Source organism: Glycine max, chromosome 4 (assembly GCF_000004515.6).
Source record: "Glycine max cultivar Williams 82 chromosome 4, Glycine_max_v4.0, whole genome shotgun sequence".
Taxonomy (NCBI): domain Eukaryota; kingdom Viridiplantae; phylum Streptophyta; class Magnoliopsida; order Fabales; family Fabaceae; genus Glycine; species Glycine max.
The window spans coordinates 49,800,861-49,816,407 of NC_016091.4; the positions used below are offsets into that span (position 1 = coordinate 49,800,861).

At 33.9% G+C, this 15,547-nt stretch overlaps 1 protein-coding gene across 2 annotated transcripts; it reads left to right on the forward strand.

The window, feature by feature from the left end:
* The first annotated feature begins 5,501 nt into the window (after nt 1–5,501).
* Nucleotides 5,502–15,521, forward strand: LOC100787573 (transcriptional corepressor SEUSS). Of its 2 annotated transcripts, none has more exons than XM_003523359.5 (10): nt 5,502–5,875; nt 6,651–7,733; nt 7,803–7,922; nt 8,207–8,255; nt 8,423–8,637; nt 8,769–8,837; nt 9,249–9,346; nt 12,027–12,120; nt 12,768–12,837; nt 14,291–15,521. In XM_003523359.5, the coding sequence occupies exons 2-10, from the start codon at nt 6,681–6,683 to the stop codon at nt 15,256–15,258; spliced, it is 2,736 nt and encodes a 911-aa protein (XP_003523407.1). In that variant the 5' UTR covers nt 5,502–5,875; nt 6,651–6,680; the 3' UTR covers nt 15,259–15,521. The 2 variants fall into 2 exon arrangements, with proteins under 2 accessions (XP_003523407.1, XP_006578945.1); XM_006578882.4 differs by having other exon boundaries at nt 5,506–5,875; nt 6,356–7,733.
* The last annotated feature ends 26 nt before the right edge of the window (nt 15,522–15,547 follow it).

The following is a 15,547-nucleotide window of genomic DNA, read 5'->3' on the forward strand; positions in this document are numbered from 1 at the left end:
ACGATTTGTTACTTTTCCACTAAGAATTATAAAACACGGTCACTAAAATTTGTCATATGACTTAAGAGAAAATATTACTGCAACATGCACTGTTATACATATTTAAAATTCCAACCAATTTTAAATTATATTCAATCACACCTGAATGTCCAATTGTATATACTTATTAGGAAAAAAAATTTATCTATCCTTATACAAGCCTTGTATGTAATTTTAAATTATATATTTTGATATTTATTTAACTAACATTTATTTATCTCTTATTTTTATTATCTTTAATTAATCTAATATATTATTATATTACTAACTTTTCAAAAAATATATCAATCTAATATTAAAACAATTTAATCTATTTTTTTTTACTAAAAGATATATTTAAATAATCTTTATTTAAATAATTATTGAATTATTTTTATAATGTTACATTATTTTGATAAGTTATTCTAAAAAAGTTATTAAAATAAAATAAAAATAGCTTATCAACACAGCCTAAATTATTTTGTGAGTTCTTTCTAAAACTTATAACAATATTTACACCATAAAATAAACTAAAAAAATATATATTTCAAACACACCCTATATTCTCTTTTGTTGGTGACGTGGATGAGAGAATCTTCTTTTGAAGCAGCCAAAGGCCAGGATCATCCAACTGTCACCTGATCAGCTTTATATTCGTAGCAATTATAATCCTTAAACGGCGTTATGTCTGTTTGTTTACTCACTAACATAACGGTGCTTTTCCGTCAAATAACGCGACACAAATCCCAACACATCTCATGTCATCCATAATCTATCACACTCATGTCATCCGCATCCTAATCATCATGTCATGTTACCATCAACTATCATGCATGACATCCCATTCTATGACTCGAAACTGCTTCAGAAATCAGAATGTTCGCGTGTTGTATTTCGGGTGAGGAATTTCATGGTCCTTCGAAGTTCCGGTGTATCAATGTACCTTTAATTTTTAACCGTTGATTTCTCTATGAAATGCATCATCAATGGCTAAAAAGCGATGTGGGAAACTGGTTCAAAGTAAAAAAGTTAAGAGTCCCTCCCACCCACTCATTAGAGTGCTTTCTTTTATGTTTTAGAAAATAAAATATAAAGAATTCAATAATTACGGTATAAAATAATTTTATATTATTTATTTAATTAAAAATCATTCTGACTTTGAAATTAATTATTTTAAAAATTAATAAATATTATATATATGTGATTAAATAATAGGATAAAATTATTGTATAAGGTGAGTGTTTGACCTTTTTTCTCAAATATAAATCTAACTTATTTCTATAGCTAATTAGCTATTATTCATTATTAATTATTAATAATAAAAATGACAGTTGAAAAAAAAAATCTCAATGTACCCAAACATGCCGTTGAATTTCAAAAGACTTGCCTGCAATACTATACAAAATAAATCATTTGGAAGACCTTGCCCAAAAGAACCCGCAGTTCCCCTCCATGATCCCCACAGGCCACAACGATTCCCATTTTCTTTTGGCACAAAACAGAATCCGATTTGACTCATATTAATGATACGTAATTCCGAGATTATTTATCTGATGGTGTCTCAACTCAGTTGCATGTTTTACACTGAATAAAAAAACTCAATTACATGTTTTTGATTTCTCTATTGAAATATATAGTGATTTAAATATATATCTTACACATTAGTCAAAAAAATATTTTAATTATTTCAAAATTACTTTTATTTTATCTTAATATGTATACTTAATTTTAAAAAATTATGTTGATCAGCTATTTTTATTATTATTTATGGTAGTCTTAATTACCTCAAAGAAGTGATTGAATATTTAGCCTCAATGAAAATTTTAATAGCCATAATGATATAACATAAAATATCAGAAAACTGGTAAGAAAGCAACGTTTCCTCCAATAGCAAGTATCACTGTGCCTTATAATGAGAGGGACCGTATTTCATGCTTTCATGTTCGTATCCCATCCCGATTTTAGGGTTTCTGCAACTTCTGTTCATTCCTCCCTGCCGCCGCCATCGTTTATTCAATTAATGAATATTTTGTGGCATGTTTTTCCCTCGTACGAAAATTCCTTTAGGCTTTTTTTCTTCTTCATAAAATAGCAAATGTTTTGTGTATTTATTTTTATACTAAAATTAGCATTCTTAGTTTGAATTTTTTATTGTTTTCATCATCTATCATCCGTGCATCATAATCAATTTTTGTATGTCTACTTAATTTTTTCTTAATTTCCTATAGGAATCAAAAGATAGATATCAAAATTACAACAAACCCACACACTATATTCAATCAACCAAGTAAACTATATCTAATCTTCTCCCTATTTCATCTATATCAAACATTTTTATAATATTATTTGATATACTATATTTCTCGTTCATCTCTCTTAAAATTAACAAACAACATAATAGTAAATATGATGATTTCACTCTCAATTATTTCTAACGGTATTTTTTGAAAAAACTTTTTAATTATGGTTAGGTTTAGTTCCCTAGAATGAAAACAAAAATGCTAGACTTCTCAAGTTTTGAAATTTTTGAGTCTTTTTCCTTTCTTTAACTGCATTCTTGCTATATTGTAAGTGCTGTAAATCTACAGATTTTTATGTAGATAATGAATGGACAAAAATTATGTTTAATTATAATTTTCAGTTTATGTGAGATACAGAGTAGTATTTTATGTGAAGTCCAGTTTGAAACTTTATAGCAGCGCATTTTGTTTAACTGTAACATCTTAAGCTAATCTAAAAAGTGTTTGTTTAATTTATATCAAAAGCCCGTTGGATCAGACATGCAAGGCCGTTAGGCTGTCTTTGTAATGGTTTATTTATTAATAGTTCGAAGAAATAAAAAAATCTGAAAAGGCAAATCAGTTTGTACTTGCCCATTGAATTGGACACGAGGCAGAAACGCTTATGCCATGTAGGTTTTGTCCTGCAATTCTAAAAGCGATTAACAATGTGACTATCAGCACTATAGAATGGTAAAATCCTTCACATAAAGTTAAAGTCGTGTGAATTGATTTCAGAGACAGTTAAGTGGAGGGGCCTTGAAGATATAGACATGTCAAAGAAAGAAAAAAAATAAAGAGGTGGACCCACGTCAACGTAAATCTCGGTCATTAGGTCAGGTTACAAGTGTGTTTATATAAGTATTTAATTGTTGGAAAAATATATATCATTAAATTAGTAGATTGAATGATAAATGATGTCAATTGTTTTCAAATGGATAAAAAAGCAGTTAATTCAATAATGTGACACATTAATCAAATTCATTTTAAAAGTTTTGTTAAAATCAACAAAAGTTGATTTAATTGATAAAAAATAAACTTATATTTATATATTTGATTTTCATTACCAATGCGAAAGCTTTATCAGTGAATCATTTGTAAATATTTCTATAAATACTCATTGAGTCTTAAGGATTGTTTTATCCAGGAATCCTTAAGACGTAACTCACATTAACTTCTTTTAAAAAAAGTATGATAAATATAATGACGCGATTATATGACATTTTCAACATATTATTTTATTATTAGATTAAATTTATAAAAATCTTAAATAATAAATAGACTTATTTTGATGGTGACATCGGTGATGGTAATGGTGTCAATGTCAGTAATGATTGATGGTGGTGGAGTAATGGCTCAACGAAGATAGTGATAACGATAACAATAATGGTGATGTCTATAACGGTGACACTATTGTTGGTGATAATGACATAAGTGAGAAAGATTGTTATCAAATGTAATGAGATTGTATTTTTTTACAACTACAAAATTTAATTCACAATTCCTTTTTTGGGGTTTTGAAAATGAATGAAGTGTTTTGAAATTAAGTTAAATAGCATTTCAACTTTATTTTAACTAAACATGTTTTGATTTAAAATATTCTTTGAAAACCAAAACTTCAAAAAATTGCAATCACCTTAAAGAGACATTTAGCTCATTAGTCCGAGTTTCACTTAGGGTTGATGACCTAGCACTTAATGTTGCATAAACATACTTTTTTGTACCTATTATCACTTTGGTACAATAGATGAAAATAATTTAAGGTGGATGAATTAATTTAGGATGTTTAAAAAGAGAATAAATAAGGTGAAAACAATTTCAAAAATAATGAGACCCAATATTGTTCACTTATTTCCACTTATCTCTTTATCTCTTTTCTATCTTGCTTCAACTAAGCAACTTTAATTTTCACCTATTTTCACTCAAATTTTATTTCCATTCACTTTATTTCTCCCTATAAGCAAACTTTTTGGTGACTTGCTTAACTTGCGAGTTAAACAAGCTTGACCGAAGGTCTTTGCTGGCAGCCCACATATGTTGGCAAAGTTCACAATTACTAGTTCAAGAGTAAGTTTGTATGTGTCTAACACTTTAACTTGAAACTTAGAAGGCTTGTTTGTGGACTTAGGGTTTTTAGACTCGAGTGCTTGACATAAAGTCTATTCCTAAGAAGTTGCACTGTCATAATCCCTTATACTCTAACCAGATTTACACTGTTATTGTTTTTCTCTGGTCATCCTGTGTTGTAGAGTCGTACAAGCATACAATCACCCTTTATTCTCTAAAACCATTAAAGTGTGTCATATTTTTCAATGGGTTGTATTTTGGGAGCTAATTTTGACGCTGATTCCGATCAGGATGAATTGTGTTTCAAGATCTTATTCGTCTTTTAAATTACCATTTAATTGAATAATGTCTAATTTACAAAATATGATTACCAATTTTAGACATAAAAACCATAGACAACAATTCTACAATTTGTAGTGTTTTCATTGAGAATAGACCAAATAGTGAAAAAGGATAATAAATGAAAGAAATGAATCAAGTAGTGAGCAAGAATTTCTTAATTTATTTTTTATTTTGCAAATGCGGACCGATCTATTTAGCCCGGGAGCTAAACAGTGCGGTTGCGGGCTTCCAAAACAAAAGTCCATTTAAATTGAGCTAAACAAATGCAAGAGTGTTGCTAGGTGCACCCAGCATTATTGTTGGTGCACCCAGCATTCTAATAAAATGACAAAATTGTCCTTGTTTGGTTTTTCTCTTACGGATCAACTTGATCCGGAATTCTGGATCAACTTAATCCGGAAGAGACTTCTGAATCAACTTACAGATTAATTTGATCCGTAAGAGAAAAATCAAGTAAGGACAATTTTGCTATTTTTTTAGAATGCTTGGTGCACCTAGTAACACGCTCAAAACGATAAACTTACTCACTCGTATATTCGACCCTAGGTGAAACCAATAATCGCACCTAATTGACCGCACAGCACACATCAAACTTGGAAACCCCGTTAACTCCATAAATAAAAGAATAAACGAAGGACGTATTCGTAATTTTAGCAACCCAGTCCAATACTATGTGCTAGAGATAATGATACCGATGCACAGGGATGTTGATGCGATAACATCATTATGATGAATCATGATCAACAACATGGTGCATGTGCACAAGGGAGGCGCAGAAGTAAATGGTAGTATTTGACTTCATTTTTTAAGATGAGGAAGAGAGAGAAAGAAAGGGAATAGAAGCGAAAAGAAAAGACCAAAGAATGAAGAAAATTCAATCGGATCGAATACAAACTTGACGTCCGCAATGACCCTCTCTCTCAATACTTTCTCTCTCTAAAACGCACGGCATGAAGCAGCAGCAGCAGCAGCAGCAGCAACAGCAACAGTACGTTGTTTCACTGAGATTAAAGACGATGCTGCTTCTGCACTGAGAAAACCCTAGACACTTATAGTGGACGCGAATTCAGAAACCCCAAGTGGAAAGTCCGAGCCTTTTCGTTCCTTCTCAGTTCCTTGATCAGTTCCCAGATTCTGTTACTGTTCAATTTCACAATTTTCAACTCTCGGTGAGTCATGACAAGTTTTAACGTTATAACGTTACACTTCCAAACGTTTGACCCTTTCGCCTATATTTCTGTCTCTGTTTCCCTCAATTGCTGCGCCCCATTTGTCTCATTTGTAGCCCTGGATCGTTGATTCGCTTCAGCTACGCTTCGATCGGCTGCTATTTTTGTCGCCACTTTTATGAAGTTTATGTTTTACACTTTTTTTCCCCTTTTTTAATTGAGCTTGAACTTTTGTGAAATGGTAATTCTGAACTTGTAGCTCGGGGTTTTATTGATTTTGGTGTGAGATGTGTGTCTTAATTTGATTTAAGCTTCTCTCTTTCTTTCTTTTTTTTTTCTTTCTTTCTTTCTTTTAATTTTCAAGTTTTTAAAGTGTTCAGTGTGCTGAAATTTTGGGGCTTTGTTTTTTTGTATTGGTTTCTTGGGTATTATTGAGTGCACTGGTTAATGGTTGGATCTGAGAAATCATGTGTTGTACAGAGATTCATGCGAGAGCTGTTTGGAGGTTGCTCATTTAAGGGAGGTAGCGCAATTATAATGTTCAGAATCAAAGAATGTTTCTTGCTTTTGGTTTTCTTTGGTGTATGGCTTGTGTTTGGTAAAACTCAGCACAACGTGCTTCTGTTGGATCATAGTGAAGACTTTGGCCTTGAACTCGGGGTTGAAATAGTACTGTCTGGGTTGAGCGTTGTGAATTTGCCCAGTTTCTGGCAAGCTCTTGTGTAATTGTAGTTTGTTGAACTTGTGTTTTAAGTAACTCAGTTGTTATGCTTAGGTGATTGCTTGAAGACCGTGATATCGAAAGATGGTGCCTCCGGGGCCACCCACTCCCATTGGTGGTGCCCAGTCTGTTTCGCCTTCTCTCTTAAGATCGAATTCGGGAATGCTAGGAGCTCAAGGGGGTCCCATGCCGCCACAGTCGTCTTTCCCTTCACTCGTCTCACCACGCACTCAGTTCAACAACATGAATATTCTAGGAAATATGTCCAATGTGACTTCCATACTGAATCAGTCTTTCCCAAATGGAGTTCCGAATCCCGGGCTCTCTGGTCCTGGAAACAGCCAGCGTGGAGCAATTGATACTGGAGCTGAAAAAGATCCAGTCTCCAGTGTTGGCAATGGAATGAACTTCAATAATTCTTCGTCCACATTTGTACAGTCAAGTATAGTGAATGCTGCTTCCTCTGGTCAAGGTCAGGGTCAACAATTTTCAAACCCTTCTAGTAACCAGCTGTTGCAAGATCAACAACATTCCCAACAGCTTGAACCTCAAAATTTCCAACATGGTCAGCAGTCAATGCAACAGTTCTCTGCTCCCCTGAATACACAGCAACCGCCGCAGCCGCAGCAGCATTTTCAATCAATTCGAGGAGGGATGGGTGGTATGGGACCTGTAAAGCTGGAGCAGGTAAGCAATGATCAACTCGGACAACAGCAGCAGCAGCAGTTGCAATCCTTGAGGAATTTAGCTTCAGTGAAGTTGGAACCACAACAAATGCAGACAATGAGAACTCTGGGACCTGTTAAAATGGAGCCTCAGCATTCTGATCAACCATTATTTATGCAGCAGCAGCAACAACAGCAGCAACAGCAACAGTTTCTCCACATGTCAAATCAATCGTCTCAGGCTGCTGCTGCCCAGATCAATCTTTTGCGCCATCACAGGCTTTTACAGTTACAACAACAACACCAGCAGCAACAACTCTTGAAGGCAATGCCACAACAGCGGTCCCAACTACCACAACAATTTCAACAGCAGAATATGCCTATGAGATCTCCTGTGAAGCCAGCATATGAACCAGGGATGTGTGCTAGGCGGCTGACACATTACATGTATCAGCAACAACATAGACCTGAAGTAAGAACCAATCTGTGTGTGTAAATCGTATATCTTATTAAGAGATATTTACACTTTGATTTTATGTAGGATAACAATATTGATTTCTGGAGAAAGTTTGTTGCTGAGTATTTTGCTCCTAATGCCAAAAAGAAATGGTGTGTTTCAATGTATGGAAGTGGAAGACAAACAACTGGAGTTTTCCCTCAGGTCTGTTCTAGAGAAAACCTTATAAACTAATTCTCAATGCTGTCTAACTTTATCTAAGTTCATGAATTAATTGTCTAATGGCATGTTTGATTGTACTATATTCAGTTATTAGCATCTTGATTTTGTTGTTGTGATTGTCATATTGTAATGTATAAGGATTTGGGTGATTATTTTCTTACATGTTGCCACATATAGTTTATGGTATTCAAGGAACCAGATATAGTAGTTTCACTGATGCTAAACATTAGTTTAACCTAAAAAATGAATTCTTTAAATATTTTCAGGATGTATGGCACTGCGAAATATGTAATCGCAAGCCTGGCCGTGGATTTGGTAAGTTATGTTTTTTGGGGTTATTTTTTCTGCATTTCCCTGCTCAGTCTATTTTTGGTTGTTCACTGTTTGAATGTTGTCATCTTAAAATATTTGTCAAATATATGTAAATATGATTGAGTTGTGCTATTCACTTTCTGAATGGTCAATTTTTTTTTCTTTTCCAGAAGCAACTGTTGAGGTTCTTCCACGGCTTTTCAAGATAAAGTATGAAAGTGGTACTTTGGAAGAACTACTTTATGTTGACATGCCTCGTGAATATCATAATTCCTCTGGTCAGATTGTTCTAGATTATGCAAAAGCAATACAAGAAAGTGTTTTTGAGCAACTTCGTGTTGTTCGTGATGGCCAACTTCGAATAGTTTTCTCTCCGGACCTGAAGGTTATACATACAATTATAGAAATATTAACATTCTAATATTCAATGAAAAATGCTTATATGTTATTGTCATTATTGACTTTCTTAATATGAAAGAAAGATTAATTGGCATTCTCTTGTTATTTCATTTGCAGATATGTTCTTGGGAATTTTGTGCTCGGCGCCATGAGGAGCTCATACCCAGGAGATTGTTGATACCACAGGTTGCCAGTAATTGCATTATGAGAGGGCTTTGTAATTATAACTATTAAATTAGATTCTCTGTTTAGTTAAATAGACAAACATACTTGGCTGATTGAATATTGATTAATAAACCCATTTATTATCTGTTGACTATTAGTCTCGATGATTTTTCCCATCACTGTAGGTCTGCAATAAGTTTTGAGACTGGCATTTGATTAGATGTTTGCTAGGATCTATGGATTCCTGGTTTTGTTGCTAGTATTGTGATTATTATTTTGTTGGGAATGCCTTTTGTAATGCTGGTTTTATACTCTATAGATTTTGCCAGAAAAGTTCTTGGCCATGCATTTAGATATTATACATTATGGTTATTCTTGTCTTTACTTATCATTATTATTATTATTATTATTATTATATATATATATATACAGGTTAGTCAGCTTGGAACGGTTGCTCAAAAATACCAGTCTTTTACTCAAAATGCAACACCCAATGTATCTGTTCCCGAATTACAAAATAATTGCAATATGTAAGTCCATTTTGCATTTACTCTTTATGTTAATTTTTGAGTCTTATTTTAATTTTCTATTTATACTGATGCCTGCCTTCTTTAAAACTTGACTATTTTTTTGTTTTAATTATCTTGTACCTTGTTAAAGAAACATGGAATGGGTGTGACTTACTTCCTTTTGAATATGGATTCATGAGAATGTTTCATCATGTTTATCTCCTTTAGAGCCACTCCAACTGGAGTTTCTACTACTGCTCTTACAAATAAGAATTGGTTCTTTCTAAATTTGCAGCATTGGAGTTCTACGAGTTGGATCCTTGTGTAAGAACGGTTCTTTCATAAGAACTGCGATCTTGTTATTAGAGAAACATTTTTTTAGTTTCAGATTCAACTTGAGGAAAGTAACTATCATTTACCTTCTTCTCTGCCGGGGCCTCTTCGATGACCTTCTCCTCCGCCCATTAGCCTGTGTTGTCAGGATCCCAAGTAAAATTGTGTACTCGCATGATTTCACGATCTTGCTCCCTGCTTCCGAGCTGGATTGGGGGTAAAATCGTGAAGCGGTTGGATTGAAGATTGTAGTAGGAATGGATCAAAATTGTGAAATTGGATGTTTTTTCAATCTTGCTTGCTAGATTTTTCCAGTTCAGCATGCAGACCCGCTTTTCCCCCAAGTTTGTTTAACCTATTTTTTTGTTGCCCTAAATTAATACTTTCTGCTTCTTCCCCATTTTCAAACCTAGATGAACACTGCCCAGCTTTTCTCTTTTTTCCTCTTCAATTCTCTCTGTCTCTCGGCCTCTGCTTTTTGTCTCTCTCAGTCTTGACCTGACCCTCTTTCTGCTATGATTATTTGCTGCTGTGCACCTGTGTCTGTGGTGTGCGTTCAGTCTCTCAGGCCCTGATACTCAACCGTCTCTCTCTGGCCTGCTGTGACTTTGACTATGGGATCTGATTTGCACTCTTGTTTTGCTTACTGTGAGTGAGATTTGCCGTGTTTTGCCTTCTCTTGTTTTCTACATTTTGTTCTCACTGAACCATGACATATGTGGCTCTAAACTCTTATTTTTCAGCCACCACCTCTCTCCATCATCTTTAGTATTTTTCCCCTTAAAACTCATGAGTTGGTTTTTATTTGTGATATCTTCTCTACTGTGTCTTTTATTATATTATTTAATTTTTTTGTTATATTTGCTTTCTGTTTTTTTTTTCATAATTATTATAAAATATAGAATAGACTGAGATATTAATATTTAATAATACTTGTACAATATTTATAAAATAATATAATAAGTATAAAATAACTATTTAATTTATTAACTGGATTTTAGTTATATTATTATATTTATTAGCTAATTATACTATCATTTATCATACTTTTGCATCAAAATATATTTTTCATATTTTTGGTAGGATCTTATGATCCTTGTTATGATCCCACATTTACGATCTTGCAATCTTCCTGCTGATCTTGACAACATTGCTGTTAGGAGTTTCTCCGCTGCTTTTGCAGTGCTCAGATCTTGATTTGCCATTTTCCGCAACCTTAACAATGGATTTGAGCGATTCACCTACTGATTTGTGTGTTTTGTATCTGTTTTCCCTAGATTTGGGTGTGACTAAACTGTGTTTATTGTCATTATTAATGTTTGCCGTGTTTTGAAATGTTTGTAATTTTTTGTAACATTCTCTTAGGCAATTTTTTAATGTTCGAGTGACTAGTTCTACTTTTAATGTATGGTGTGTAAAGCTGAAACCTTTTGTTTTGTTATTTTTTAGCTTCCTTTTAATTTTGAGGCTTGAAAAAATATCATAAATTTTTAATATATATATATATATATATATAAATATTTTCCAAAAATATTATTGTGAAAAATTTATTGAAACTATATTTTTTTTGCATATTTATTTTTTCAAAATTAAAATATAAATGGATTATTATCTTGAAATAAAAATACATATAAAAATATGAAGATGTGATGTAATGTGTGGGACCCAATTTAAGTTCTTAGTGAGTTCATCATTGGAGTAAAAAATTACTGAGGTTCTTAAATATGATGTGGTTGTGTAGGGTCCACTAAAAGTAGGTTTAAAACCCATGGATGAGTTTGGGATTGGAGATGCACTTAGTAAAATGTATTCTGCAATTCGTTCTACACTTTTTTTAGACCTTTTTGGTGGTCAATTCGCTTGTATATGATAAACCTTGGTTGACCTGTTCTTGAAAATAGCGTTAAGAATTAAGATGTCCCATACTGCCTAGGAATATGGCCAGAATACTCCATATAGGACTTGGGCAATCATCCTCCCTTTAGTAAGCCTTCTGGAGTTAGGCCAATCTGTTTCTAATATATAGATTTGTATATTTTGATTTTGTTTCATTCTCAATAAAAAGTCTTTTTCCTTGGTTATTATGGGAGTGTTGGATTCTGGTCTTGCTGCTGTGAGGAATTGTGGTGACTTTGCACGTGAGTCTCACCATCACAACATTCAGTGACATGTTGCATGCTTTACACAGCCATTTCCTATTTTTGTATATTCTGTTTTCTGCTGGTTGTGTTGTGTCTACTGTCTACAATTTAGATTGCACTAGTCCTTTTTCTTGATCTCTTTTTGGTCCAAGTCTAAATTAATTAGGTTTGCTTTTTATGAAAGTTTCTGTTTTTTCTTCTAATATTTTTATATGCTTCCTTTCCAGGTTTGTTGCATCAGCCCGTCAGTTGGCTAAAGCCTTAGAAGTACCATTGGTTAATGATTTAGGATATACAAAGAGATACGTGCGCTGCCTACAGGTAGTGTTCCATTCTTAAGACATTGCTTACCACATTTTCAATGCTTAATTTTAATCTAGTTATTTGTGGGCAATCATGTATTTATTTCCTTTTAATGTTTCAAATTGAACTTGGTTTCTTTTCCGGCTCTATTACATGTCTTTTGTGTTATCATCCCTGCCTGTTGAAATGTTATTTTGTGAAATTTTGAACAGAACACCCCACTTGCCTTGGTTGTTTGAATAGGAAAACCTTACTTGGTCTTGTTTTTCGGATTCTCTCAATGTGATTGCAAATATAGCAATTATGCTGGTTACAGTTCATGTTTGTAATAAGATATCCTAAGTGAGGAATTGGGGCCCAGTAATTGCTGGCTGATATTTGATGGTGCTTTTATATTTTGGTTAATAAATATACATCTGTATTTTTTGTAAGAGTTATTGTCAAGGGCTAAATAAATCAGGAATTCTGGCTGTTTGATAAAAAAAAAGAATAAAGTTCATATTTTTCTGTTTGGATACAAATTCTGTATATATATAAGAGAGTAATGATATATTTATCTAAAATTTTTGAGTTTCATTTGGAGTATAATCTACAATGAACTCTATTCATATACTGAGTGAATAAAACAAACTTAGTTTATTGTTTCTTACTTGTTTATACTGCAGATATCAGAAGTGGTAAATAGTATGAAAGACTTGATAGATTACAGCAGAGAAACTGGGACTGGACCTATGGGTAAGTTAATGGTTTACTATTACTTATTTTGTTTGGATATGAATGTGTGTATTAATAATGCATCATTAAAAAGAGAGCAACTGTTCCCATACAATGTTCCAATGTTGATTTTCCATTTCTAATTAAAAAAATGAACATTGTTTAGAAATTGAAAGTCTTGATGCATTTAATTCTATACTTTGGCTTTATATATTACAGTTTAAAATTATTTTTGGATATTAATTTTGTTTTTCTCAAGATTATCCTACTTGGTTGATATTTGTGTCGTGGGGCTTGCATCCAACCTTTCTAAGCTATGCCTAGTAATAGAATCAATTGAATTCCAGATGAAATTACCTTTGACAAAAGAAGGTTCTTGAAGATACGCAGATTGAAGATTGTTCATGATCTGGTTAAGAGTTGGTCTTGGTGACTAAAGTTGCTGTAAAAGTGTAGTTGTTAAATGTTAAGGGCATGTCTTTGGATTTTAGTGATAGTGGAGGACATTTTTATGGAAGATTGATTGAAGTTTCACAAAAGTGTATGGTTTGGAAGTTGTGAGAAGGAATTAAGTCTTGTTGAGCCTGCATGCAGTTTATGCCTTTAACAGTTAGGGGAGAGAGAGAGAGAGAGAGAGAGAGAGAGGAATAGCCTAGTTACTTAACTATCAAGGAATAGCTAGTTTCTGTATAGCCTGTCCAACTGATTTATACATGGTTACAGAAATTGCAATGTAGTCCTGGTCTTTTGCTTTGGAATATGATTTGCAGTCATAGTTGGTATGACAATAATGATAAAAAAAAGAGATGTTAAAGGGAATCAAGAGCAGATCATTAGAGTTCATAATGTCTCCCCTAAAGATTTATTTTTTGGAGCTTACCTATTAGGCTATTACAACTTGAGAGTTGACGCCGATATTTGGGAGGAAAGACTTCTTTTGTTAGTTGTCTTACTTTCTACTCAAATCCTGTTTCTGGAGCCTGGTATCAATGTCTTTGATACTTTCCAACATTAAGATATCCTTGTGTCTATTTGGAGGGCGAAGGATGTGTAATAAATCACTCATTAAATATTTTCTGACAGGAAGGTTGTTAATGGATAATAGGTTTGAGGTCAAGATGCTGATGAAAGTTGACTGAACTTATTTGAGGAGCAAAACTTTTCCATCTTGTACCTTTTTATGTCCCAAGTATGGAATCATTTTTGTTTTACATGAAATTGTTTATATGGGCAACCAATTCTGCAGTGATATCTCTCTTTGATTTCTTTACCTAGTTGGGGAAATGGCTTCCAACTCTTTTGATTATTGTTCTGTAATTTTTCATATCACTTAACTGGAGGAAAGTTTAAGTCTTTGAAATAACTTATACAGTTACATTATGAAGATTTTGTTTTCATATACTAAGAATTACTGCCAGCTATTTGATCGTGATAAGTTTAACAGAATTTTCTTTTTTTTTTCCCCATCTCTCAGAGAGCTTAGCAAAATTCCCTCGGAGAACAAGTGGTTCATCTGGACCTCGTGGTCAAGCACAACAGCATGAAGAACAATTACAACAGCAGCAACAACAACAGATGGTGGCCCATAACTCAAATGGTGATCAAAACTCAGTACAAGCTGCTGCCATGCAAATTGCTTCTAGCAATGGTATGGTTAGTGTAAATAACACTGTCAACCCAGCATCCACATTAACCTCCACAAGCACTATTGTTGGTCTTCTTCACCAGAACTCTATGAATTCTAGACAACCAAATTCAATGAACAATGCAAGCAGTCCATATGGAGGTAGTTCTGTTCAGATTCCATCCCCAGGTTCCTCCAGTACAGTGCCACAAGCCCAGCCAAACTCATCCCCTTTTCAATCACCAACACCATCCTCTTCTAACAACCCCCCACAAACATCTCACCCTGCTTTAACATCTGCCAATCACATGAGTACAACAAACTCTCCAGCTAATATTTCCATGCAACAACAGCAGCCATCTATTTCTGGTGAACCTGACCCTAGTGATGCTCAAAGCTCAGTCCAGAAAATCATACACGAGATGATGATGTCCTCCCAGATTAATGGCAATGGTGGAATGGTTGGTGTCGGATCTCTTGGAAATGATGTGAAGAATGTAAATGGTATTCTGCCAGTGAGTGCCAATACAGGGCTCAATGGTGGCAATGGCTTGGTGGGTAATGGCACAATGAACAGTAATTCAGGCGTTGGGGTTGGTAATTATGGCACAATGGGTCTCGGTCAATCTGCTATGCCTAATGGAATCAGATCTGCTATGGTAAATAATTCAATCATGAATGGAAGGGGAGGAATGGCGTCTCTTGCCCGGGATCAAGCTATGAATCATCAACAGGATATGTCAAACCAACTACTTAGTGGACTAGGGGCCGTTGGTGGTTTTAGTAATCTTCAATTTGATTGGAAACCTTCTCCTTGAGAGCCCTTTGTAGATTTATGAATGTTGTGGTTCTTGACAGTTGCTCATGCAACATGAGCAATGGTATTTGCCTTCGGCCCCTGATGATATGGCTGAAAGTATTTGGGTTGGGTAGTCACAGGGCGTAGGCCACTGTGCTAATATATGAATTTATATATAAGAAATGAAAATTTGTTGGCTGGTTGTGTGGCTGATGGGGCTGATTTTTCTTGTGAATTCAAGTGTAACTTTTTATATTAATTTTTCTTATGAGCTTTCACAAACTCATCCCTGATATACACGCACACAC